Source organism: Papio anubis, chromosome 1 (genome assembly GCF_008728515.1).
Source record: "Papio anubis isolate 15944 chromosome 1, Panubis1.0, whole genome shotgun sequence".
Classification (NCBI taxonomy): domain Eukaryota; kingdom Metazoa; phylum Chordata; class Mammalia; order Primates; family Cercopithecidae; genus Papio; species Papio anubis.
The window spans coordinates 116,286,743-116,312,847 of record NC_044976.1 but is presented as its reverse complement, the minus strand read 5'-3'; the positions used below and the strand labels follow the sequence as shown (position 1 = coordinate 116,312,847).

Below are 26,105 nucleotides of genomic sequence, written 5' to 3'. Positions count from 1 at the left end.
TCAGTCCATTTATTGTATATCAAATAGTTTCCAAAAATGTCTTTATGTTGTCCTCCATTCTTGAAAGATAATTTCACTTGGTATAGAATTCTAGCTTGTAGATATTTTCACTCAGTATGTTGAAAATATCCTTTATACTCTCCTACTTCCAATGTTGCTGTTGAAAAGTTGGCTATCATTTAAGTTGTTGTTGCTTTGAGGATAATCTAACTACCTTTAAAATATTCCCTGTGATTTTTAATTGCAATTTCAATATAATTTGACTAGGTATGGATTTCTTTTTATTTATCAAAGTGGGTTTACATTGAGCTTCTTGAATCTATAAATTTGTATTTTTCATTGATTCTAGAGATTTCTCAATAATTATCTCTTCAAGTATTGTTTCTGATCCATTTCCTTTTTCTTCTCTTCTTCTGGAATTCCAATTAAACATATTTAAGAGGCCTTGAACTTTTTTTTTTTTTTTTACTTCTATTTCTTCGGTTCTCTGAGCTTCATTCTAAGCAATTACTTTAGGTCTTTCAGTTCTCTTTTAAGCTGTGTTTTGTCTCCTGCTAAACCTGCGTGTTAATTTTTTAAATTTCAGTTATTACATTTTTTAACATCTAACAATTCTCTTTGTTTCGTTTTATAATCAGTCTTCTCTTTAGTCATGTTTTTGTCCCCTTTTTATTTCTGGAATCACATAAAGTATGCATTTTATGTGCTGTGCCAGATCATTTCAATATCTAAAGTATTGTAGATCTAATTCCATTTTCTGTTGCTTCTTCTGGCTTTCACTTGAATTGCCTTGTTTCATTGTGTCTTGGTACTTTTTGATTATGAGATGATAATTTTTTCTTATTGCTTTAATTCTAAATTCTTGGGCTGGTATAAAAGTGCATTTTTTTTTGAGACATGGTCTCACTCTGTCACCCAGGCTGGAGTACAGTGGCATGATCACAGCTCACTGCAGCCTCAACCTCCAGGGCTCAAGCAATCCTCCCATCTCAGCCTCTAGAGTAGCTGGGACTTGCCTTTAGAGGTTTTAGTCCATTTATTATACACCAAATATTTTCTAAAAATGTCTTTATGTTGTCCTCATTCTTGAAATATCATTTCACTAGGTATAGAATTCTGGCTTACAGATATTTTCTCTCAGTACCTTGACAATATCCTTTATATTCTCTTGCTTCCAATGTTGCTCTTGAAAAGTTGCTTTGCACCACCATGCAGCAGGTATGCACCACCATGCCCAGATTTTTTTTTTTTTTTTTTTTTTTTTTGTAGCAATGAAGTGTCACTATGTTGGCCAGGCTAGTCTCAAACTCTTGGGCTCCTGCCTTGGCCCCCCAAAATGCTGAGATTGTAGGTATGAACAACTGTGCCTAGCCAATAGTGCATTTCTTTGTAAAAGACTTTGGTTTCAGAAAGGACTTTAGCAGTTGATAGGGGAACCAACAGTCTTGGATCACTTTAAATTATTAATTTAAGGAATTTCTGAGGGTGCCACTCAAGTGGTGTGAATTTTCACTTCAAACCTATGTAAGGATCTACTTGTGGTTATACAGCCTCTTAAGTACTTTCTTGTCTTCTCTGCTCAGCACCAAGTTTGAACACAGGCAAGCTTTCTGACAGTTCTGGAGTGGGGTGGGAAAAGACATGAGTGATTTCTGTTAATAATTCACGCTTAGTCTGAGAGTGTAGTCATTTGAGGGCCTCATATCAAGCCTTCCATCCAGATTGTGCAGGTTCTGGCATTCATTTCTGCCTGAGTTCCACAATGCTAAGAAAACAAATACTCAGAATCACCCAGTTTGACAAAAACTCACTGGACAAAATCCAACTTCAGAGCCCTTGTACCTCTTTGGCTTCCTACTTTTACGTAGTCCATGACTTGTGCTGATCTTACTTATAGTTGCCAGCTCAGAGTCACTTTCAAGAAGATTGATTAAAAGATGTTTTCTAGCAGTTACGGTTCTTTTCAGTGGAATTATTGGTATCTAGTCTGTGATGTTGCTAAAAATGAAACTCCAACCCTGCTTATTTTCTTCCTCACCTTTGACCTGATCCTTGGTCAGTTTGCTTTTTTGACCCAATACTTAATGGAAAACAATAGTTGATTAAGATTTCAGGATCTGCATGTGATTCTTTCTCTTATCCTTTCACTGCCATCCTCATCCTTTCATATCCAAATTTGTTCCCCAATATACATTTGTATCAAAATTGTACTCATTTATCTCTTCTGCCAACTTGAATTTGTAATACTTTAAAACCTTCTAACTGTTCTTCCTGCTTTTATTAGTATCGATTTTGTATCTTTCTGCCAAAAGTATGTAACTAATCTTCCAAGTGTCTCACTTTCTCTCTTATAACACTTTAGTTATTAAATATTACCTATAGGAAAAATTCCAAGGTCTCTAACATACTGCTAAAGACCACTCAATTGAATCAGTGCCTACCTCTTCAGTCCCTTCTCTCATCCAAAATCTGCTTGAAATGTATCATCTGGTCACATTGGTCTGTGTATACTATGCTATTCTTTACCCCAGTGTATTTCTTATGTTCCTTATGTTGGAATGCCCTTTCCATAGCTCACCATTTTTGATTAGAAAAAGTAATAAGAACAGAAGGAGAGGGGACGGAAATAGAAAAACGGAGAATATAGAAAAAATGATAATTCCTAAAGTATTTCCTACTATTTCTAGAGGATCTTCTCTTTATTCTGAAAGTGATACTATTTTCACTCTCTACCAATATTCCAGAAGTATAAATACGTCCAAATTAAATTTTAGGGCAATGAAAAGGCTTAACCTGATTTATCTGTCTTTGGTTCTTCCCATTAGTTGAGTCCCTATTAGTTAGGTCGAGATGCATGTTCTGCTGCACATTTCATGGTTTGAATCTGGAGAATCTTCCAAGAGTTAACATGCCTTTACTATCATTACTTGCAATTTGTTTCTGGGCCTGAGTTCACCTCATCATTGAGATGTGATAACACTGTCAAGTCTCATCTACAGATTACTCTTTATTATTCATGGAAATAGAGTATGTCTACCCTGATAGAGCATTGAAATATTGGCCAAGGAGTTCCATGAGGGTGTCTTCAGTTCTCTCCTCCGGTTCCCAATGAGTGGGAGGTAGAGGATGGAGAGGAGGATGTATCAGACAATTGTTGATGTACTAATTAAACTGCACAAATTCCTCTCCCCAGGGATATGCCTGGCTGGTGAGGTTTCCCAGATCCAGGATTGAAGAAAGATGTTTCCTGTTATTACTGACAAAATAGCAAAATCAGGGGAATCAAGAGTTAAAAACTTAGTAACTGTTATAGTCCAATATGTCAAAAAGAGGCTGAAAGTTTGAAGATAAGTGAGAGAAAAGGTAGGCTTTAAAAACCAGAATACAAAACCCAAAATCTGGGACTCAGGGAGAAGTACACAAGACCCAAAAGAGTACAGAAGTTGACCAGAATATATTTTGTGCCCTAGAAATGAGTTGTGTAAGCATGTGTATGTCTGGGGAAACGTGGCGGAAATTTAGCCACGGTTTGAGTGCCAAAACTAAGCTACTCATAACCTCATACTTTTCCCTATTGAGAAATAATATGATTGATGAATACCACTTAGAATTGTCTATACCACAGTATCTGAGGTAGTTTTCACTGTATCAAAACATAATGAATGATGTATATAATTGATATTATAGTTATATTGTTGTTGTTTGATTTTACTTGAACTTCACAGGAAAAAGTCACAAAAATCAGTCATCAATTGCCCATAAGGGTGAAATCCATGACCCTCCTCCAGAGACAGTTCAAACTGTAACTCCTGTGGATGTTCACATAGGCACTTGGTTTACGACCACACCTGAAGGAAATCGGATTGGGACCAAAGGATTAGAAAGAATAGCAGACTTGGCCCCATTATTATCCTTTCAGGCCACAGATCCTGTCAATGGAACGGTATGACAAACTATTGTTTATTGCAAAATTTTCTAAGTCTTTAGAATTCTGAAACAACACCCAAAGAGTGCCTAGCTGATAATATTTTTTCAATAAATGTCTGTTAAGTAGTGGGTGAGTGGGTGGATGGACAGATGGATGGATGGATGGATGGATTCATTTTCCAAAATCTAAAAACATCTTGTGGTATATTTGCCAAATGGAGAGTAGCATTAGCGACTCTTTTTGTGTGTTGTGGGCACAACCACGTCAGAACAAAGTGCTAATTTTTAAGGGGAGTGGCAGTTCCTGAGTTCTCTATGCCACTTTTAAGATATATGTGATTAATGATGTTGTCGGGTGTTTCCTTATGCTGAATGTATGTGTGTAAATATCTTCTGGAAGTGAGAGGCTTCTGGAAGTGAGTGTCTCATTACTACTTATTTGTGTCCGCTTGCAGTTGATGAGAGAAGTTTGTTCATGATCCTTTGATTTTGAAAAACTTACGGTATATTGAAAGAGATAAGACACACATTAAATAACTCAAGAATCCAAAACTGTAGAGAAGCTTTACAAAAACTTTATTTATAGGATAAGAATACATGAAAAATTAGTGGTACAGAACATAATGGTTCTGTTTATGATATAAAAAGCCAAACTCCTGGAATGAACAATAGCAGTTTCTGTGTACCAGGACTTTTTTTTTTTTGAGATGGAGTTTTGCTCTTGTCACCCAGGCTGGAGTGCAATGGTGTGATATTGGCTCACTGCAACCTCCACCTCCCAGTTCAAGCAATTGTCCTGCCTCAGCCTCCCGCATAGCTGGGATTACAGGCACCTGCCACCAAGCCCGGCTAATTTTTGTATTTTTAGTAGAGACAGGGTTTTGCCATGTTGGCCAGGCTAGCCTCCAACTCCTGACTTCAGGTGATCGGCCCACCTCAGCCTCCTAAAGTGCTGGAATGACAAGCATGAGCCACCACGCCTGGCCCTCTATGTACCAAGATTTCTTTGGGGGCCTTTATACACGTTATCTCATTCAGCCTTCACACCAAATGTATATTACACAGATGAGGAAATTGAACCTTAGCAAGTAATGTGGTCAAGAGTATATATTCAGAAAGTGCTGAAGCCAAGATTAGAGCCAGTTGTTTGTGACCAAACACTGAGCTCTTTCCATTCCTTAGCTATTCCTCTAACATCTTATATGGAGATTTGCAGCACCCTCTGAATCTAAACACAATGAACAGTTTCCTAAGTGCCTTAACTCTGGTGTCTGAACTTCCTACCCTTGTTTAAAACCATGTGCTGCTGTAAAAAGCAAAATGCCTGCATGCTATTGAGATGGATTACATTATCTAACCAAATATCTTTTCCTCTTCAGCCTACTTCTGAAATAATTTTATAATCTCTGACTTTGTTTGCTAGTTGCCTTTTTTTGTAAGACTCAAAGTACATATGATCTCAGAAAGGATTTTTGTTTGTTTGTTTGTTTCCTGGGGTTTTTTCTTGTTTGTTTTAGTTCCTTCAAATAACTCACTTTAATTTGGCCCCTGAGTTAGATTATTTGGCTTAATATGCAAGTTTGATTAACATTTCTTTGTTAACTTTTAATTTCCCTCATTCATCTCCATCACCATTTTGGAAGCATGAACCAACATCCAAGAACCTGGATTCAAGCATGAATTAAACACCAAATGCACAACAGAATAAGAGCAATAATGGTGATATTTACTGAGCACTCACTGTGTACTAGGCCCTGTTCTCTGCATTTTCCATATACTAACTCAATCAGTTCTCACAACAAACTACTATTGTTTCCATTTTATAGATGAGGCAACTAAGCTACAGAGAGGTTAAATAATTTGCCCAAGATCACACAGCAAATGGTAGAGCCAGAATGTAGACCCCCACACTGTGTCCCAGATCTCAAGAAACTGGCATGATCATATGAAACAAAATTGAAAATGGGTGTGTATTTTCACAACCCCTGACATGAAGTATTACATTCTAAAGGAGTGAGCACTGCCCTTGGGGTGAGGCAGACCTGTATTTCAAGCCCTAGCCATAGTCCTTACTAGATGGATAACTTTTGGCAAGTTTCTCATCTGGTTTCTTATTCATAAACTGGAGATAATAGTCATTACCTATTGAGAAGATTAGTACCAGACCTGGTGCTATCAGGCATTCAGAAATATCCTTGTAACTGTGTTATTGCCACCACTAAGAATGATTATCCTATCCTATAGTGACCAGAAAATGTCACTGTTTATGTGGCATTATGAAATGTTTGAATAATTCTAAATCATAATATGTAACTATCTCTACTAGATTAAAAACTGATATCAATAATTACTAACATCATGGCCAAGTGTGACACGCTTTACCAGCATCGTCTCATTTAACCCACATAAGATTTCCAAGAAGATACTAGTGTTGGCTCCATTTTGCGGATGAGTAAACCAGACAACAAACAGGTTAAGCAACATCCCTAAGTCTACCCAGCCATTTGTGGAGTCAGGATTCAAACTCAGGCAGCTTAATCCCAGAGCTCATGCTCTCAACCATCACATTACACAGCAGTATTTCTCAGTATATGCTCCTGGCTGAAAGTGCCAATGATAAGAACCTAAAATAATGATCAGCATTCATTTCTCTCTTAGTGATTGCCGCCTACCATTAAGAGCTAAGAAGGTGATAATCACCTGCTCCCAATAGCCATAGACTCTGGAGTCAGAAAATAACTAGCAAACTCACTCTCACATCCATCCAGACCTCAGTGAAACATTAAGTTCCTTAGAGTTAGAACAGTATAAGTTTAGAAAATGCCCAATGATTGCAATATGCATTATGCAATTTACAGTACTGCAGTTGCAGGTTGAGCTTTCCAGAAGCAAACGCTGAGGTGAAGTCCGGAGTGCAAGATTTTAATAGAGACATGTATGTGAAAGGAGGAGGGAGAAAGCAGTAATGGGCAGAAGTAAAAGCTGAACTGTGAAGCAAACACAACAGAGCCATGGTCAACCCAGTGCAGAGCTCAGGAGCAGCAACACACGCACACCACTTCTCATACCCCTCAAGCTCACAGGCGTGCACAGGCACTGAGCAGCAGACACATGTGCAGGTCAGCTTGACACAGAGAGGCTACAACCTCTGTCCCCCACCAATCTTCAAGTACTGCTCTGATGACGTTAGCACGACACTTGCAGGCCATCTTGCAGTTCACCCCATCTGGGGAAGTTCTGCAGAGCAGGGGTTTCACAGCGCACAAGGCAGCCACAATATGCCACATTTATCATTATTCCATAGTTTCCAAGGAAACAGGGCCTGTGGGCATTTTCCCAGACAGACCTGGGTTAACCCAGTCCAAATGTTAAGTGTTTCCTCAAATATGCCCTGATACTTACTTGTTGCATGACTTTCAGCAAGCTTCTCAACTTCTTTAAGCCTAAATTTCCTCATCTATAAAATGAGGGTACCTGCCAAGATTGTTGTGAAGGTTAGATCAGGTAGATGAGATAAAACTTTTGCTTATAAAGAAATAACTAGGACTTTGATGGTGCCATCTTTGTATTCAATGGATAAAAATAAGTAATAAGTACACTTGGGATTAACCATGTGGCCAAATGATTATGTGCTGCCTTTTCACGTTCAGGTTATGACAACTCGAGAAGACAAAGTTGTCATAGTTGAAAGGAAAGATGGGACTCGGATAGTGGATCATGCTGATGGTACCAGGATCACAACCTTTTATCAAATTTATGAAGATCAAATTATTCTGCCAGATGATCAAGAAACAAGTACGTTTTATTTAGCGTAAGTTAGATAGAATCCTCACTGACTGCTGAACATACACATAAGAAAAATAATTTTTTGGTAAAGTTAGTCAACTAAAGAAAACCCATGCAGTCCAAAGCAGGGTCTATAAGGATTTAGTATTATTACTGTCATCATTACTGATTTTGCTGTTTGCTTTTTAAAATTTAATTTTATTCTTTCAATTGACAAATATTGTGTGTAGATATATAAAATAAATAATATGATGTGTTGAAATATGTATACATTGCAAAATGACTCAATCAAACTAATTAACATATTCATTACCCTCAGATACTTATTTTTAGTTGTGAGAAAACTTAAAATCTACTTTTTTAGAAATATTTTTTGACCAGCAGCACCCAGCAGCCAAAAGTTTCTCCAACACACCTCACTGTGTGTGTGTGTGTGTGTGTGTGTTTTATTTATGTATTCATTTATTTAAAACTTTTGAGTTAAGGGGTACATGTGCAGGTTTGTAATATAGGTAAATTCATGTAACGGGGTTTGCTGTACAGATTATTTTGTCACCCAGGTATTAAACCTAGTACCCATTAATTATTTTTTCTGATCCTCTCCCTCCTCCTACCTTCCAGTAGGCCCTAGTATCTGTTGTTCCCCTCTATATGTCCATGTGTTTTCATCATTTAGCTCCCACTTATAAGTAAGATGAAGCAGTATTTGGTTTTCTCTTCCTGTGTTAGTTTGCTAAGGGTAATGGCCTCCAGCTCCAAGCATTTTCCAGCAAAGGATGTGATCGTGTTCGTTTTTATGGCTGCATAGTATTCCATGGTGTATATGTATGCCATTTTCTTACTCCAGTCTACCATTGATGGACATTTAGGTTGATTCCATATCTTTGCTATTGTGAATGGTGCTACAGTGAACATACGTGTGTATATGTCTCTACGGTTAAATGATTTATGTTCCTTTAGGTATATACCCAGTAATGGGATTACTGGGTTGAATAGTACTTCCGTATTCAGGTCTTTGAAGAATCACCACACTGTCTTCCACAGTGTCTGAACTAATTTAAATTTCCACCAGCAGTGTATAAGCATTCCTTTTTTTGCTGCAACTTGGCCAGCATCTGTTACTTTTTGGCCTTTTAATAATTGCCATTCTGACTGATGTGACAGTGTATCTCATTGTGGTTTTGATTTGCATTTCTCTAATGTTCAGTGATGTTGAGCTTTTCTTCATATGATTTTTAGCCACCTTTATGTCTTCTTTTGAAAACTGTTCGTGTCTTTTGCCCACTTTTGAATGGGGTTGTTTGGTTTTTTGCTTGTTAATTTGTTTAAGTTCCTTATGGATGCTGGATGTTAAACCTTTGTCAGATACATAGTTTGTATATATTTTCTCCCATTCTCTAGGTTGTCAGTTTAGTCTGTTGATAGTTTCTTTTGCTGTGCAGAAGTTCTTTGTTTTAATTAGATCTCACTTGTCAATTTTTGCTTTTGTTGCAATTGCTTTTGGTATCTTTGTCATGAAATATTTGCCTGTTCGTATGTCTAGAATGGTATTGCCTAGGTTGTCTTTCAGAGTTTTTATAATTTGGGGTTTTACATTTTATTCTTTAATTCATCTTTAGGTAATTATTCTATATGATGTAAAGAAGGGGTGCAGTTTCAATCTTCTGCATATGGCCAATCATTTATTTCAGTACCATTTATTGAATAGGGAGTCCTTTCCTCATTGCTTGTTTTTGTTGATTTGTTTAAGATCAGCTGATTGTAAGTGTGTGGCTTTATTTCTGGGCTCTCTATTCTGTTCCGTTGGTCTCTGTGTCCGTTTTGCTGCTTTGGTACCAGTACCATGCCACTTTGGTTACTGTAGTCCTATAGTATAGTTTGAAGTTGAGTAGCACAGTTGCCTCCAGCTTTGTTCTTTGTACTTATCATTTTTCGTTGTGAGAATACTTAAAATCTACTCTCCTAGAAATTTTCAAAATATGATCAATTTTATTTACTATAGTCACCATGTTATACAGTATATCTCTTTAATTTATTCCTCTTATATAACTGAAATTTTATATCCTTTGACCAACATCTCCCCAACTCCTCACCCCGATGGCTGGTAACTACCACTCTACTCTCTACTTGTATGAGTCCAACTATTTTAGAGTCTACATATAAGTGTGCTGTTTGTCTTTCTGTACCTGGATTGTTTTACTTAAAATAATGTCCTCCAGGTTTATCCATATTGTTGCAAATGACAGATTTCTTTTTTTTTTTAACACTGAATAATATTCTCTTGTCTGTATTTATTACATTTTCTTTATTTATTCACCCATTGATGAACATGTGGACTGATTCCAAATCTTGGTTATTGTGAATAATACTGCAATGAATATGAGGATGCATTAGGACTTTTTATTGTGATCATTATCTCAACAGAGATGGGAGTGATAACAGCTCTAGTTAGCTGATGGAGAGTAATAGTCTTTGATTGGTGGCAACTAAAACCTAATAACCATGATTCATCTGTCCTAGGTGCTAGCTTTAGATGCTTCCTTTGATCCTCAAGGCATCTAATTTGCATAAATAGGTGACCTTAGATAGGTTTTCAGTCAGAGCATGTCTTTTGTCAGAAAGGTGGTATCAGAAAAAAGGAAACTGTAGTTGCTAATTAACAGGAACCTACTCTAAGACTCAAAGTCTTCCACTCTTCCGAACCTGAATTTAAGAAATATTTTTAATGAGAAGTTATTCCCTGAGTTCCCTTTCCTTAATGCCAGTGTTTTTTATTGGATATATTTAAGATGCACAACATGATATTTTGATATCTATATACATAGTGGAATAAGTCAAGCAAATTAATATATCTCTTACCTTATATAGCTGTTTTCTTTTGTGTGTGTGTGTGTGTGTGTGTGTGTGTGTGTTATGAGCACCTAAAATCTACACTTTTGGAAAATTGTAATTATACAATACAATGTTATTGACTATAGTTTTTGTGCTATACATTACATTCTTATACTTATTCATCTTACATAATTGTAACTTTATATGCTTTGACCTACACCTCCCCACCCCACCCACATATCATATTATGATGCAATAACTTTATTTCTGCTTATAGAGAGAGGGACACTCATACACATTTGCATAAGGAAACAAGTACAGAGGAGCGACTTGCAGCATTGAGTATAGTATTGAAATTTTGGGAAAATGTAAATGTCCATCAATGGCAGAATAGAAAAATAAAATATGGTACATTCCTGCAAAATAATACTATAAGACTGTTAAAGGGAGTCATACACACACAAATAAATATATCTATGCACACATATATGTATAGATAGATATAGATAAAGATGGTTAGGGGTCTTGAAACTGTGTTAAATGAAAAAAGCAGGAGTAGAATGATAGTACAGTAATTACATAAATACATGGAGTAACATATAGCTTATATACATTTAAAGCACACACATATGTATTGTTCATGATGTATGTGTACATAAAAGTGTAAAAATGAATTTCAAGATAGAAATAAGCCCACATATAAGGATAAACTTCAATTTTATCTGTGATTTTTCTTTTACATATGTATTAAAAAGTATAAATTTTAATTGATGAATATCTGAGTGCTTAAATTATATTTTATGCTTTTCAATTTTTCAAGTTGAAAAATCAGATGTTCTCAGCTCCTACAAATAAATAGTGAAATTAAGACAGCATACTAAATTAAGTAAGAAGATTTTTTCCAGAGGAATTATTCTGAATTGACAAGAACAGCAGGCCTCACTCCAACCCTGTGGAGTTCTCAGTACTTGCTCTAGACTTTACAATTGTGTTTTTCCCATGGGGAATCCAGACAGCCAGGAAACAGCAGCAGAATCAATAGGCTGAGGTCTGTTTTGCAATGTCTACACTCTATCAGATCTGCTTACCTTGCATTTGCTTGTAGCCGAAGGTCCTCGGACTGTCACCAGGCAGGTGAAGTGTATGCGGGTAGAAAGCTCACGCTATGCCACTGTTATCACCAACTGTGAGGACAGTAGCTGCTGTGCCACCTTTGGAGATGGAACAACTATTATTGCAAAGCCACAGGGAACATACCAGGTAGGTCTAGAAGGAAAATGAGAAGTACCAAAGATGAGTGTCTATTTAGCTGAGAAAACCCACTTCTAAAATGCCTGCAATGTACATTGCTGTTGCTTTCTTTTCTCTTAGAATACTAACATCTTAGAATATACTTCTAAAACTCATTTATTCATCCCTTTTTACATCCCATGCCAGAAAAACATTGCCCTGCTTGTTTTGCAAAACTGGTAGTTTTGGACCAAGGTTATAAACCAAAATGTGTTTGTTGAGGATTTCTTATGTGCTAGGCACTGTGGGTGTTAGAAACCCTTAGATGATTTGGCTTGTGCCTAACAGACCAGCTTCACCTCCTGCCACCTCGACCCTCATTCTCACTCTCCATCTTTCCCACCTCCAGTCAGTCCTCCCTACTCTACTCGAAGTCCTAGCAGGACAGGAGGAGCACATGGTGTGTGTGGTCCCGGGAGGGCAGTTCTCCTAACTGAAGCAAAGCTCTGTCCTTGGAAGGTCAAGGAGGAGCAGTTAGCACCTTTCCCTACCTTTCTGCATTTCCCCTTTAAACACAACCATCCAGTGTCAGCCTGCACTTCCTTTAGCCTTAAAAGGACTTGCCTTCAGCTTTTCACTTGCTGGAGAAAGGACACTACAGCAAAAACATTGCAAACAATGTCACTAGATACTGAGAGCTAAAAGCTAGAAGATGATGGACAAAGATCTCACTGATAAATATTTGTTACTGTGAAAGTTGCTGAAGTCAGTTTGTCCCTCTCATCTCTTCTGACAATGTTATCCTTCCCCCTCTTTATCCAGTGTAGATTATTATGGGGCAAGGAAGGTGCTGGAAGTGAGAGATGAAAGAAAACATAGATATAAATTTTCATGTTTTTGATTAGGCAATAGTTTCTTAGATATGATACCAAACATACAAGTGTTACCAAAATAAAAAAAAAAGTTTGTGATTCAAAGAACACCACCAAGAACGTGAAAAGATAAACTACAGAATAGAAGATGTTATTTGAAAATCATATAACTGATAATGGTCTTGGGTACAGAGTACCCTACAACTTAGAACTCTCACAACTCAAGAATAAAAAGACAATAACCAACCTCAAAATGAGCAAAGGATTTGAATTTCCCCAAAGAAGATACACAAATGGCAAATAAGCCAAGGAAAGGTGCTCAACATCACTAGTTGTGAGGGAGCTACAGTGCAAACTGCAATGAGATTGCACTTCACACCCACTAGAAAACTGTAATTAAAAAGACAGATAATGGCAAGTGATAGCAAGGGTATGGAGAAATTAGAACCCTTGTAAATTGCTGATGGTGTAAGTCACTTTGGAAAGTGGTAAGTCACTTGGAAAATGGTATAGTCACTTTGGAAAACAGCTTGACACTTCCTCAAAAGGTAAACTTAGTTGTCATGTGACCCAGAAATTCCACTCCTATCCAAGAGAAACCATACATCTGCACAAAAACTTGTAAACAATATTTATAGCAACGTTTTTAGTAATAGCAAAACTGAAAACAACCCAAATGCATGCCAACTCATAAGTGAATAAAGAAAATGTGATATAGCCATACAATGGAATATTACTTATCCATAAAATGGAATAAAGTACTGTGTACTACAACATGAGTGAACCTTGAAAACATTTCGCTAACTGAAAGAAGCCAGACACAAAAGGCCACAGAGTACATGCTTCCATTTAAATGAAGTATCTAGAATAGGTTCATCCATAGACAGAAGATTAGTGGTTGCCAGGGCCTAAGGCCTAGTGATCCAGAATGATTTCTAACACGATCAGGTTCCTTTGGGGGATGATAAAAGTGTTGTGGAATTAGTGATAATGGCTTCACACACTTTTGAATATACTAAAAACCACTGAATTATACACTTTAAAAGGGTAAATCTATGATATGTAAATTCTGTTTCAGAAAAAGATCTGTTTGAAGCAGAATTCATTACATGAAGTCTATTACTTAAGGACTGTGTCAGCCACCAGAGGAGAGAGGAGAGATGAGTTTCTAAGAGCACTTATCCCACATTTTTTTACCCTTTCAGAGATGCTTCTTGTCCAAGATCACAAACCACTCCAAACATTTAGAATGGAATGAATAGGGCCAAACATGTATTTAACCTCAGCTTATTAAATATTGGAAATAAGGGGGCATAGGACAATTACTTAGAAGAGATATTAAAGTGAGCAGATAAGATGTGAGGATACAGGAGAAATGATATCATAACTATTCAGTTTGCGTCCTTATCAAGTAGCCCTTCCCAAACCTTATGTCCTCCCTTGGATAATGTTTTCTTCCTGCAAACAGTTTGTGACTAGGATCTATGGATATTCTTTTTCCTAAAGTGGTTTTCCAAGTCCCACATATTAAGCTAGAAAATTTTAATAATTTGTGTCCTTCCGTTACCCTTTCAGGTGTTACCTCCAAACACAGGCTCTCTTTATATTGACAAGGATTGTTCAGCTATGTACTGCCATGAATCAAGCAGTAATATATACTATCCTTTTCAAAAGTGTGAACAGCCGAGAGCTGGCAGGTACATCATGAGACATACTTCAGAGGTTATCTGTGAGGTTCTGGATCCTGAGGGAAACACTTTTCAGGTAAAGTGCACTTTTGGTGTGGAGAGAGAGCCTGTGGCTTTGCTTTTGAGATATTTCACACTACAAAGCTTCCATGTAGATTTTTACCTTAGTTGCCTTGGGATTAATTATCCACTTACTGCCAATACTTTGGGCAAGCAGTAATGAATGTCAATACTTTTCCTTTGATTCTTAAGTGTACTTTCATGGGGGATGGCAAGCCAAATAATTGGTGGGACAGAAATGTTAAGGCTAAATGAATAATTAGAACAGAAAGGAAGAAACAGTAGCAGACATCTGAAAATAATGCCAACATAAAGAATGTGGCAATGGTCCTTATCCAAGTTGAAGTCAGAGCAAACACAAGACAGCAAGCAAGTTTCTTTGAGTAGTCACAGAGTCCATGGTAAGAAGGATATAGTACGGTTGAAAGTGGGGAAGTGGACCAACATCCAAGCTGAGTGCCAAATCAAGAACACAATCCTGAAGATGGCCGAATAGGAAGAGCTCCAGTCTGCAGCACCCAGCATGATCGATGCAGAAGATGGGTGATTTCTGCATTTCCAACTGAAGTACCTGGTTCATCTCACTGAGACTGGTTGGACAGTGGGTGCAGCCCACACAGGGCGAGATGAAGCAGGGCAGGGCATCGCCTCACCCGGGAAGCACGAGGGGTTGAGAGATTTCCCTTTCCTAGCCAAGGGAAGCCTTGACAGACTGTACCTGTAAAAACGGGACACCTTAGCCCAAATATTATGCTTTTCCAATGGTCTTAGCATCCGGCAGACAAGGAGATTCTCTCCCATGCCTGGCTCGGTGGGTCCCATGGCCCACGGAGCCTTGCTCACTGCTAGCACAGCAGCCTGAGATGGAACTGCGAGGCAGCAGCCTGGCTGGGGAAGGGGCATCCGCCATTGCTGAGGCTTGAGTAAGTAAACAAAGCAACCAGGAAGCTTGAACTGGGCAAAGCCCACCGCAGCTCAGCAAGGCCTACTGCCTCTAGACTCCACCTCTATGGGCAGGGCTTAGCTGAACGAAAGGCAGCAGACAACTTCTGCAGACTTAAACATCCCTGTCTGACAGCTCTGAAGAGAGCAGTGGTTCTCCTAACACAGCGTTTGAGCTCTGAGGATGGACAGACTGCCTCCTCAAGTGGGTCCCTAACCCTGTGTAGCCTAACTAGGAGACACCTCCCAACAGGACTGACAGACACCTTATATAGGCAGGTGCCCCTCTGGGATGAAGCTTCCAGAGGAAGGATCAGGCAGCAATGTTTGTGTTCTGCAGCCTCCACTGGTGATACCCAGGCAAACAAGGTCTGGAGTGGACCTCCAGCAAACTCCACCAGACCTGCAGCTGAGGGAGCTGACTGTTAGAAGGAAAACTAACAAACAGAAAGGAATAGCATCAGCATCAACAAAAAGGACATCTACACCAAAACCCCATCTGTAGCTCACCAACATCAAAGACCAAAGGTAGATAAAACCACAAAGATGGGGAGAAAACAGAGCAGAAAAGCTGAAAATTCTAAAAATCAGAGTACTTCTTCTCCTCCAAAGGATCACAGCTCCTTGCCAGCAACAGAACAAAGCTGGATGGAGGATGACTTTGATGAGTTGACAGAAGTAGACTTCAGAAGGTCGGTAATAACAAACTTCTCTGAGCTAAAGGAACATGTTTGAACCCATCGCAAGGTATCTGAATACCTTAAAAAAGGTTAGACGAGTGGCTAACTAGAATAAACGGTGGAGAGAAGACATTAAATGACCTCCTGGAGCTGAAAACTATGGCATGAGAACTTCGTGACACATGCACAAGCTTCAATAGCTGATTTGATCAAGTGGAAGGAAGGGTATAAGTGATTGAAAATCAAATTAATGAAATAAAGCAAGAAAAGAAGTTTAGAGAAAAAAGAGTAAAAAGAAGCAAAGCCTCCACAAAATATGGGACTATGTGAAAAGATGAAATCTATGTTTGATTGGTGTACCTGAAAGTGATGGGGAGAATGGAACCAAGTTGGAAAACACTCTTCAGGATATTATCCAGGGGAACTTCCCCAACCTAGCAAGGCAGGCCAACATTCAAATTCAGGAAATACAGAGAACACCACAGAGATACTCCTTGAGAAGAGCATCCCCAAGACACGTAAGTGTCAAATTCACCAAGGTTGAAATGAAGGAAAAAATGTTAATGGCAGTCAGAGAGAAAGGTCAAGTTGCCCACAAAGGGAAGCCCATCAGAATAACAGCAGATCTCTTGGCAGAAAGCCTGCAAGCCAGAAGAGAATGGGGCCCAATTTTCAACATTCTGAAAGAAAAGAATTTTCAATCCAGAATTTCATATCCAGCCAAACTAAGCTTCATAAGTGAAGGAGAAATAAAATCCTTTACAAACAAGCAAATGCTGAGAGATTTTGTCACCACCAGGCCTGCCTTACAAGAGCTCCTAAAGGAAGCACTAAACATGGAAAGACACAACCAGTACCAACCACTGCAAAAATATGCCAAATTGTAAAGACCATCGATGCTATGAAGCAACTGCATCAATTAATGGGCAAAATAACCAGCTAACATCATAATGACAGGATCAAATTCACACATAACAATATTAACCTTAAATGTAAATGGGCTAAATGCCCCAATTAAAAGACATAGACTGGCAAATTGGATAAAGAGTCAAGACCCATCAGTGTGCTGTATTCAGGAGACGCACCTCACGTGCAAAGACACACATAGGCTCAAAATAAAGGGATGGAGGAAGATCTACCAAGCAAATGGAAAGCAAAAAAAAAAAAAAGCTGGGGTTGCAATCCTAGTCTCTGATAAAACAGACTTTAAACCAACAAAGATCAAAAGAGACAAAGAAGGCCATTATATAATTGTGAAGGGATCAATTCAACAAGAAGAACTAACTATTTTAAATATATATGCACCCAATACAGGAGCACCCAGATTCATAAAGCAAGTCTTTAGAGATCTACAAAGAGACTTAGACTCCCACACAGTAACAACGGGGGACTTTAACACCCCACTGTCAATATTAGACAGATCAATGAGATAGAAGGTTAACAAGGATATCCAGGACTTGAACTCAGCTCTGCACCAAGCAGAACTAATAGACATCTACAGAACTCTCTGCCCCAAATCAACAGAATATACATTCTTCTCAGCATCACATCGCACTTATTCTAAAATTGACCACGTACTTGGAAGTAAAGCACTCCTCAGCAAATGTAAAAGAACAGAAATCACAACAAACTGTCTCTCAGACCACAGTGCAATCAAATTAGAACTCAGGATTAAGAAACTCCTCAAAACCACACAACTACATGTAAACTGAACAACTTGTTCCTGAATGACTACTGGGTAAGTAACGAAATTAAGACAGAAATAAAGATGTTCTTTGAAACCAATGAGAACAAAGACACAATGTACCAGAATCTCTAGGACACATTTAAATCAGTGTGTAGAGGGAAATTTGTAGCACTAAATGCTCATAAGAGAGAGCAGGAAAGATCTAAAATCAGCACCTTAACATCATAATTAAAAGAACTGGAGAAGCAAGAGCAAACAAATTCAAAAGGTAGCAGAAGACAAGAAATAACTAGGATCAGAGCAGAACTGGAGTTGATAGAGACACAAAAAACCCTTAAAAAAATCAATGAATCCAGGAGCTGGTTTTCTGAAAAGATCAACAAAATTGATAGACCACTAGCAAGACTAATAAAGAAGAGAGAAGAATCAAATAGATGCAATAAAAAATGATAAAGAGGATATCACCACCGACCCCACAGAAATACAAACTACCATCAGAGAATACGATGAACACCTCTACGCAAATAAACTAGAAAACCTAGAAGAAATGGATAAATTCCTGGACACATACACCCTCCCAAGACTAAACCAGGAAGAAGCTGAATCTCTAAATAGACCAATAGCAGGCTCTGAAATTGAGGCAATAATTAATAGCCTACCAGCCAGAAAACGTCCAGGACCAGACGAATTCACAGCCGAATTCTACCACAGGTACAAAGAGGAGCTGGTACCATTCCTTCTGAAACTATTCCGATCAATAGAAAAAGAGGGAATCCTCCCTAACTCATTTTATGAGGCCAACATTATCCTGATACCAAAGCCTGGCAGAGACACAACAAAAAAAGGGAATTTTAGACCACTATCTCTGATGAACATCGATGCAAAAACGCTCAATAAAATACTGGCAAACCGAATCCAATTGCACATCAAAACTTTATCCACCATGTTCAGGTCGGCTTCATCCCTGGGATGCAAGGCTGGTTCAACATATGCAAATCGTTAAACACAATCCATCGCATAAACAGAACCAACAACAAAAACCACATGATTATCTCAATAGATGCAGAAAAGGCCTTCAACTAAATTCAACATCCCTTCATGCTAAAAACTCTCAATAAACTAGGTATTGATGGAACGTATCTCAAAATAATAAGAGCTATTTATGACAAACTCACAGTCAATATCATACTGAATGAGTAAAAACTGTAAGTGTTCCCTTTGAAAACTGGCACAAGACAAGGATGCCCTCTGTCACCACTCCTATTCAACATAGTGTTGGAAATTCTGACCAGAGCAATCAGGCAAGAGAAAGAAATAAAGGGTATTCAATTAGGGAAAGAGGAAGTCAAATTGTCCCTGTTTGCAGATGACATGATTGTATATTTAGAAAACCCCATCGTCTCAGCCCAAAATCTCCTTAAGGTGATAAGCAACTTCGGCAAAGTCTCAGGATACAAAATCAATATGCAAAAATCACAAGCATTCCTATACACCAATAACAGACAGAGAGCCAAACGTGAGTGAACTCCCATTCACAATTGCTACAAAAAGAATAAAATACCTAGGAATCCAACTTACAAGGGATGTGAAGGACCTCTTCACGGAGAACTACAAACCACTGCTCAACAAAATAAAAGAGGACACAAACAAATGGAAGAACATTCCTTGCTCATGGATAGGAAGAATCAATATCATGAAAATGGGCAAGCTGCCCAAAGAAATTTATAGATTCAGTGCCATCCCCATCAAACTATCAATGACTTTCTTTACAGAATTGGAAAAAACTACTTTAAATTTCATATGGAACAAAAAAAGAGCCCACATTGCCAAGACAATCCTAAGCAAAAAGAACAAAGCTGGAGGCATCATGCTGCCTAACTTCAAACTATACTACAAGGCTACAGTCACCAAAACAGCATGGTACTGGTACCAAAACAGAGATATAGACCAATGGAACAGAACGGAGGCCTCAGAAGTAACACCACACATCTATAACCATCTGATCTTTGACAAACCTGACAAAAACAAGAAATGGTGAAAGGATTCCCTATTTAATAAATGGTGCTGGGAAAACTGGCTAGCCATATGTAGAAAGCTGAAACTGGATCCCTTCCTTACATCTTATACAAAAATTAATTCAAGATGGATTATAGACTTAAATGTTAGACCTAAAACCATAAAAACCCTAGAAGAAAACCTAGGCAATACCATTCAGGACATAGGCATGGGCAAGGACTTCATGACTAAAACACCAAAAGCAATGGCAACAAAAGCCAAAATAGACAAGTGGGATCTAATTAAACTAAAGAGCTTCTGCACAGCAAAAGAAACTACCATCAGAGTCAACAGGCAACCTACAGAATGGGAGAAAATTTCTGCAATCTACCCATCTGACAAAGGGCTAATATCCATAATCTACAAGGAACTTAAACAAATTTACAAGAAAAAGATAACCCCATCAAAAAGTGGGCAAAGGATATGAACAGACACTTCTCAAAAGAAGACATATATGCAGCCAATAGACACATGAAAAAATGCTCATCATCACTGGTCATCAGAGAAATGCAAATCAAAACCACAGTGAGATACAATCTCATGCCAGTTAGAATGGCAATCATTAAAAAGTCAGGAAACAACAGATGCTGGAGAGGATGTGGAAAAATTGGAACACTTTTACACTGTTGGTGGGAGTGTAAATTAGTTCAACCACTGTGGAAGATAGTGTGGCAATCCCTAAAGGATCTAGAACTAGAAATACCATTTGACCCAGCCATACCAGTACTGGGTATATACCCAAAGGATTATAAATCATGCTACTATAAAGACACATGCACACATATGTTTACTGCTGCACTATTCACAATAGCAAAGCCTTGGAACTAACCCAAATGTCCATCAAGGATAGACTGGATTAAGAAAATGTGGCACATATACACTGTGGAATACTATGCAGCCATAAAAAAGGATGAGTTCATGTCCTTTGTAGGGACATGGATGAAACTGGAAACCATCATTCTCAGCAAACTATCACAAGGACAGAAAACCAAACACCACATGTTCTCACTCATAGGTGGGAATTGAACAATGAGAACACTTGGACACAGGGCAGGCAACATCACACCCCAGGGCCTGTCAGGGGGTGGGGGCCTGGGGGATGGAGAGCATTAGGAGAAATACCTAATGTAAATGACGAGTTGATGGGTGCAGTAAACCAACATGGCACATGTATACCTATGTATCAAACTGCACATTGTGCACATGTACCCTCGAACTTAAAGTATAATAATAATAAAAAAGAAAATAATCCTATTCATAATAGCCACCAAAAAATAAAATGCCTAAGAATACAGCTAACCAGGGAGGTGGAAGGTCTCTACACTGAGAATTACAAAACATTGATAAGAGATATCAGAGATGACACAACCAAATGGGAAAACATTCCATGATCATGGATAGGAAAAATCAATATTATTAAAATGGCCATACTGCCCGAAGCGATTTACAGATTCAAGGCTATTCCTATCAACGTACCAATGACATTCTTCACAGAATTAGAAAAAGCTGTTCTAAAATTCACATGGAACCAAAAAAGGAGCCCAAATAGCCAAAGCAATCCTAAGCAAAAGGAACAAAGATTGAGGCATCACATTATCCAACTTCAGCTATACTACAGGGCTACAATAACCAAAATAGCATGATACCAGTACTAAAACAGACACATAGACCAATGGAACTGAATAGAGAGCCCAGAAATAAAGTTGCATACCTACAATCATCTTCAACAAAACCAACAAAAGCAAGCAATGAGGAAAGGACTCCCTAGTCAATAAATGGTACTGGGATAAATGGCTGGCTATATGCAGAAGGTTGAAACTAGACTCCTTCCATATACAGTAATTATCTCAAGACTTACATGTAAAACCTAAACTACAAAAACCCTTGAAGAAAACCCAGAAAATACCCTTCTGATCACAGACCCTGGCAAATATTTCATGGCAAAGACACCAAAAGCAATTGCAACAAAAGCAAAAATTGACAAATGGGACCTAATTAAAAAGCTTCTGTACAGCAAAAGAAATTATCAACAGACTAAACAGACAACCTACAGAATGTGAGAAAATGTTTGCTTCTTTGTCTTTCAACACCACGACTATCCGCTCACCTCTAGGTCAGGAACTGGCAGACAATGGCCACTTGTTTATCTATAGCCCGTGAACTAAAAATGGTTTCATATATGCTTAAATGGTTTTTGAAAAAACAAAAGAAGACACAGCAAAATTATAGGAAATACAAATTTCAATGTCGTTTTATAAAGTTTTATTGGAACACAGTCATGCTCATTTGTTTACATAGTGTCTATCTATGGCTGCTTTACATAATAATGGCAGAGTTGAGTAGTTGCAACAGAGAATGTATGGCCTGCAAATTCAAACTCTAAAATATTTACTGTCGTGCCTGTGACAAAAAAGATTTGCCAACTATTGCTCTAGGCATTTATCTTTTTTTTTTTTTAATTTCTAATTCAACAGTGAAATTTTGTCTATCAACTAGTAGGTATGAAGTTATTTTTTAGATTTGGAGTTATACAACAGAATTCCTAACTTTGTTTTGATATGTAGATAAGCCCTGATCCAGCTTATTTTTTCTTTGCTAAGTAACTGAAACTCTTCACAGCATGAGTTGAAACTGACAAATTTCAATTTATGACAAATTGAAGTAGAAACTTAAAGCTCAAAACCCTCTAGGCCAAGCATTTTTCTGGGCATTGATACTCCTCTTGGGCATCCCCCTCAGTGGTCTTGCAGCATGAATCACACCCCTTTCTGGAGAGACTCAAGGCATATTTAGACAGTAATAAAGGACTAGAACATTTTTTCTCATATTCATACTAAATCTGTTCCCCTAAGTTTTCTACCCATGAGCCGCAATTCTGTGTTTGAAATCCCAGAGTATAAGCCCCTTCCATGCAAAGGTCCTTCCAAATAATTCAAGACAGCTATTGCATGAGTACCCATTCCTCCATGTTTAAATTCCCAATTCCTTGAACCTATCTTCATAGTATGAGGTTTTGAGTATCCTCCCCATCCTATTCACTTCATTCTGAATATGTTTCAGTCTGTGTTCCTGTTTTAGGTGTCGTTTATAAGTAGAGTTATCCTGCTAGGTTTTTACTTTTATTAATGCAGTCTCTACTTAGTAAACAATACCTTGCAAATAAACATCTCCAATTTTCTGAATAAACCCACCAAACCATCTGTTTTCTCAAATTGGATCAGTGGAAATATAAGCATTATGACTTTCTTTTCTTTTAGTTGCTTACATACTTTATGCCTTAGGTCATGGCTGATGGTAGCATATCAACTATATTACCTGAAAAAAAATTGGAAGATGATTTAAATGAAAAACCTGAGGGCTATGATAGTCTATCCTCTATGCACCTTGAAAAGAATCATCAGCAAATCTATGGTGAACATGTCCCCAGGTAAAATAATAATACTATAATTTTACTTTTAATTCTAAGCTCAAGGAGCATTTTAACTGAATACTTGAAGTGATTATATTTTTATTTCTTCAAATAGGTTTTTCGTTATGTATGCTGATGGATCAGGAATGGAACTTCTTCGAGACAGTGACATAGAAGAATATCTATCTTTGGCATATAAAGAACCAAATACTGTTGTTCTCCAAGAGCCAGTGCAGGAACAGCCAGGTAGAGGACCCATACTGTGTGGAATGCACTGTGTCTCTTCGCCAATTCTCATTCTCCTTACTATCCAGTATGTCTTCATGTCGTCTTACTTTTTCCACTTTGCTCACTTTACTGCTCTGCTTTGGAAAGTAGAGCAGAAATAAGTTGATATGACTTATAGCTTATATAGCTACTTGAATTTAGGTATATATCAAGATGTATCTGAGCACCAATCTGCGTAAGCTGAGTATGTATCCCTCTTCTCCTATCAGCAGATTTGTATCTGTGTTCAGGTATGTACCAAAGTTCTGATTTATGAGTTCATTTCATCTTGGTAAGAAAAAACAAAGAACAGTGAGATATCTCTTGTAAATTCATTTTTTGTCATTTTGAAGATGTTGCTTTGATGAAATTGATGTATGAGTTATAATGCCAACCTGAAATACCTGGTAAGTTATATAAGCTATATTCATTGGGTACTTATGTTGTTTTCCTCAACTTCAGGGAAATTGGTGTGTTGCCAGAGGTTAGAGATACATATCGCATTAAGTAAGAACCATCCAATATATGTAATATGCATATCTAAATATAGATATAAGCCTATATATTATCTGCATACAAAACCTATGTGCTGTGCCTAGGTTTATGTGTGTGTGTGTGTGTGTGTGTGTGTGTGTGTGTGTGTGTGTGTGTGTCTTTTCATCTTTGTGTTTTGGGATACATTTTGTGTGCATTTATAAATATGCCTGCATTTCTGTGCCCTTAAAACTTTTAATGTATCAATGCACATGTGCATGACATTAATACACCTTGCTCTTTGTGAATATGGAACATGGGGGACTCTGACTAACCCCCAGTCAGTGTGGTGCATGTATGGAACTGTGGGAGAATAAGAATTCATCTCACATTGGTTTGTTAGTCATTTAATTAGCCTCTACTTGGCAAACCACCATGTACTAAACACTGGCTGGGTGTTAGGAATACAATGGTGAACTGAAACAGGCATGGACCCTGTTTCAATGGAGCTTGTAGGTTACTGGGAGAGATAGCTGTTAATTATAAAGTCACACAACTGTATGATTATAAGTTGGGATAAGGCCTATGAAGGAAAAGAACATAGGTCTGAGAGAATCTAACAGAAGAAACTGACATAGTCTAGAAGGCTTCCCTGAAGACACTTGAGCCAAAAGCTAGTGGGTAGGTAGTGGTTAATTAAGGTAAGAGAGAGAGCTTTCTTGGAAAAGAAAATATAAAAGAGAAAGCATAAAGCATTGGAAAACATGGGTTGGGGGAAAGGCCAAAGTAGCCGAAGCACAGAGGGGAAGAACAGTACAAGTTGAGGTAGGGGCAAAAGAATGTTAAGGGCCATCTTTTATCTCACAAGCAATGTGAAGGCAAAAAAGAGTTTTCATCATGGACTAACATAATCAGTCACCCTGACTGCAAGGGAAGGTTCACTCACAGAGTATATATAGGTGGCAAAGTCAGTTGTTGCTATAGTCTAGAGCAGGATCTTTTTAAGGCACATCAAGTAGGTTTCACAGAGAGAGAAAAAGGTAGACTCAAGTTTATTGGGAGAACTGACAAAACTTGTATGTGGTTGGTGAGGGACAGTGAGGTGTCAATGAATACTTTCAGGTGATCTAAATCCAGTCTCTAGGTGTCACAGTGACTGAAAGCTTCATCCTTCTTATTTGTTTGTAAGGTTCCTAAGTATAGTCATTGTGTCTCATTAATCTTTCGTGTCTAAGGCTATTCAAAAAGAACTTGTTGAATTTAGTGAATGCATTTTCATTTTCTCTGAGTACTTTCAATGGGTAATGGTCTTCTGACAACTTTCTTTGAACCAGGCACCCTGACCATCACAGTCCTTCGCCCTTTCCATGAAGCATCACCATGGTTAATAAAAAAGGAAGATACAATTGTCCCTCCTAATCTCCGGTCAAGGTCATGGGAAACATTTCCCTCAGTTGAGGTATATAATTTCTTCTAAAAAGTCATTTTATTAGTGTGTACATCCATCCAAGGGCAGTGGACCAGAGTCTTAGGTCTCCTCCCATATATTCATATATTTTCATTCTTATGTAAATTGTTAATGTGCTCAAGGAGTTTTATATTTGAAGATTCTAACATTTGTAGATGTTAGAGGAATACTCTGAGTATTCCAACATTTTAGAGGAATACTCCTGGCTAGCTAATTTCAGTTTTATTTCTTTTATCCTGTATTGTAGGCTTGCACATCTTCCTATAATATTAAAACATTCTTTCTGAGTAAGCCAGGTTACACCTCTGTCATGGAATTACTGATATTATATCATACAGAAATATTTCCTTCTATCATTTCTTATTTGTTCATTTTAACACACAATTTTGGGTCTTTTACTCTCCCTTTTTTTCTTCATATATTAAAAATGCCCAAACTGACCGTCTAAGAATAATATGAAGGATTATACGCATATTGCAATGTTAGAAAGTAAACATTGTAATTATGTCAGTTAAGAGAAGCTCCACCTAAATTTTTTTAAGAATAAAATATCTTGGGTAAGAATCAATGAAGTTCTGCACCTTGCATAATTTACCATTTCATTTTATAAGCAATTTATGTCACATGTCCAACATATGGTCAGGTGTTAAATAATTAAATCAGTGAAGCTATTGATAGTATGATCAGAGATTGATAATTGAGATAATGTTTTTGATTGTGATCATTTT

The 26,105-nt window shown here is 37.8% G+C and overlaps 1 protein-coding gene across 6 annotated transcripts in view; it reads left to right on the top strand.

Moving 5' to 3' along the window:
* SPAG17 (sperm associated antigen 17) overlaps positions 1-26,105 on the top strand; it is a 232,623-nt gene that overhangs the window by 164,191 nt on the left and 42,327 nt on the right. For all 6 annotated transcript variants that reach the window (XM_021922730.2, XM_021922743.2, XM_021922725.2 and 3 more), the window contains 7 exons: positions 3,726-3,943; positions 7,578-7,722; positions 11,651-11,805; positions 14,223-14,411; positions 23,041-23,186; positions 23,284-23,414; positions 25,244-25,368. In XM_021922730.2, coding sequence (XP_021778422.2) covers positions 3,726-3,943; positions 7,578-7,722; positions 11,651-11,805; positions 14,223-14,411; positions 23,041-23,186; positions 23,284-23,414; positions 25,244-25,368 — 1,109 coding nt within the window. The remainder of the gene's footprint in view (positions 1-3,725; positions 3,944-7,577; positions 7,723-11,650; positions 11,806-14,222; positions 14,412-23,040; positions 23,187-23,283; positions 23,415-25,243; positions 25,369-26,105) is intronic.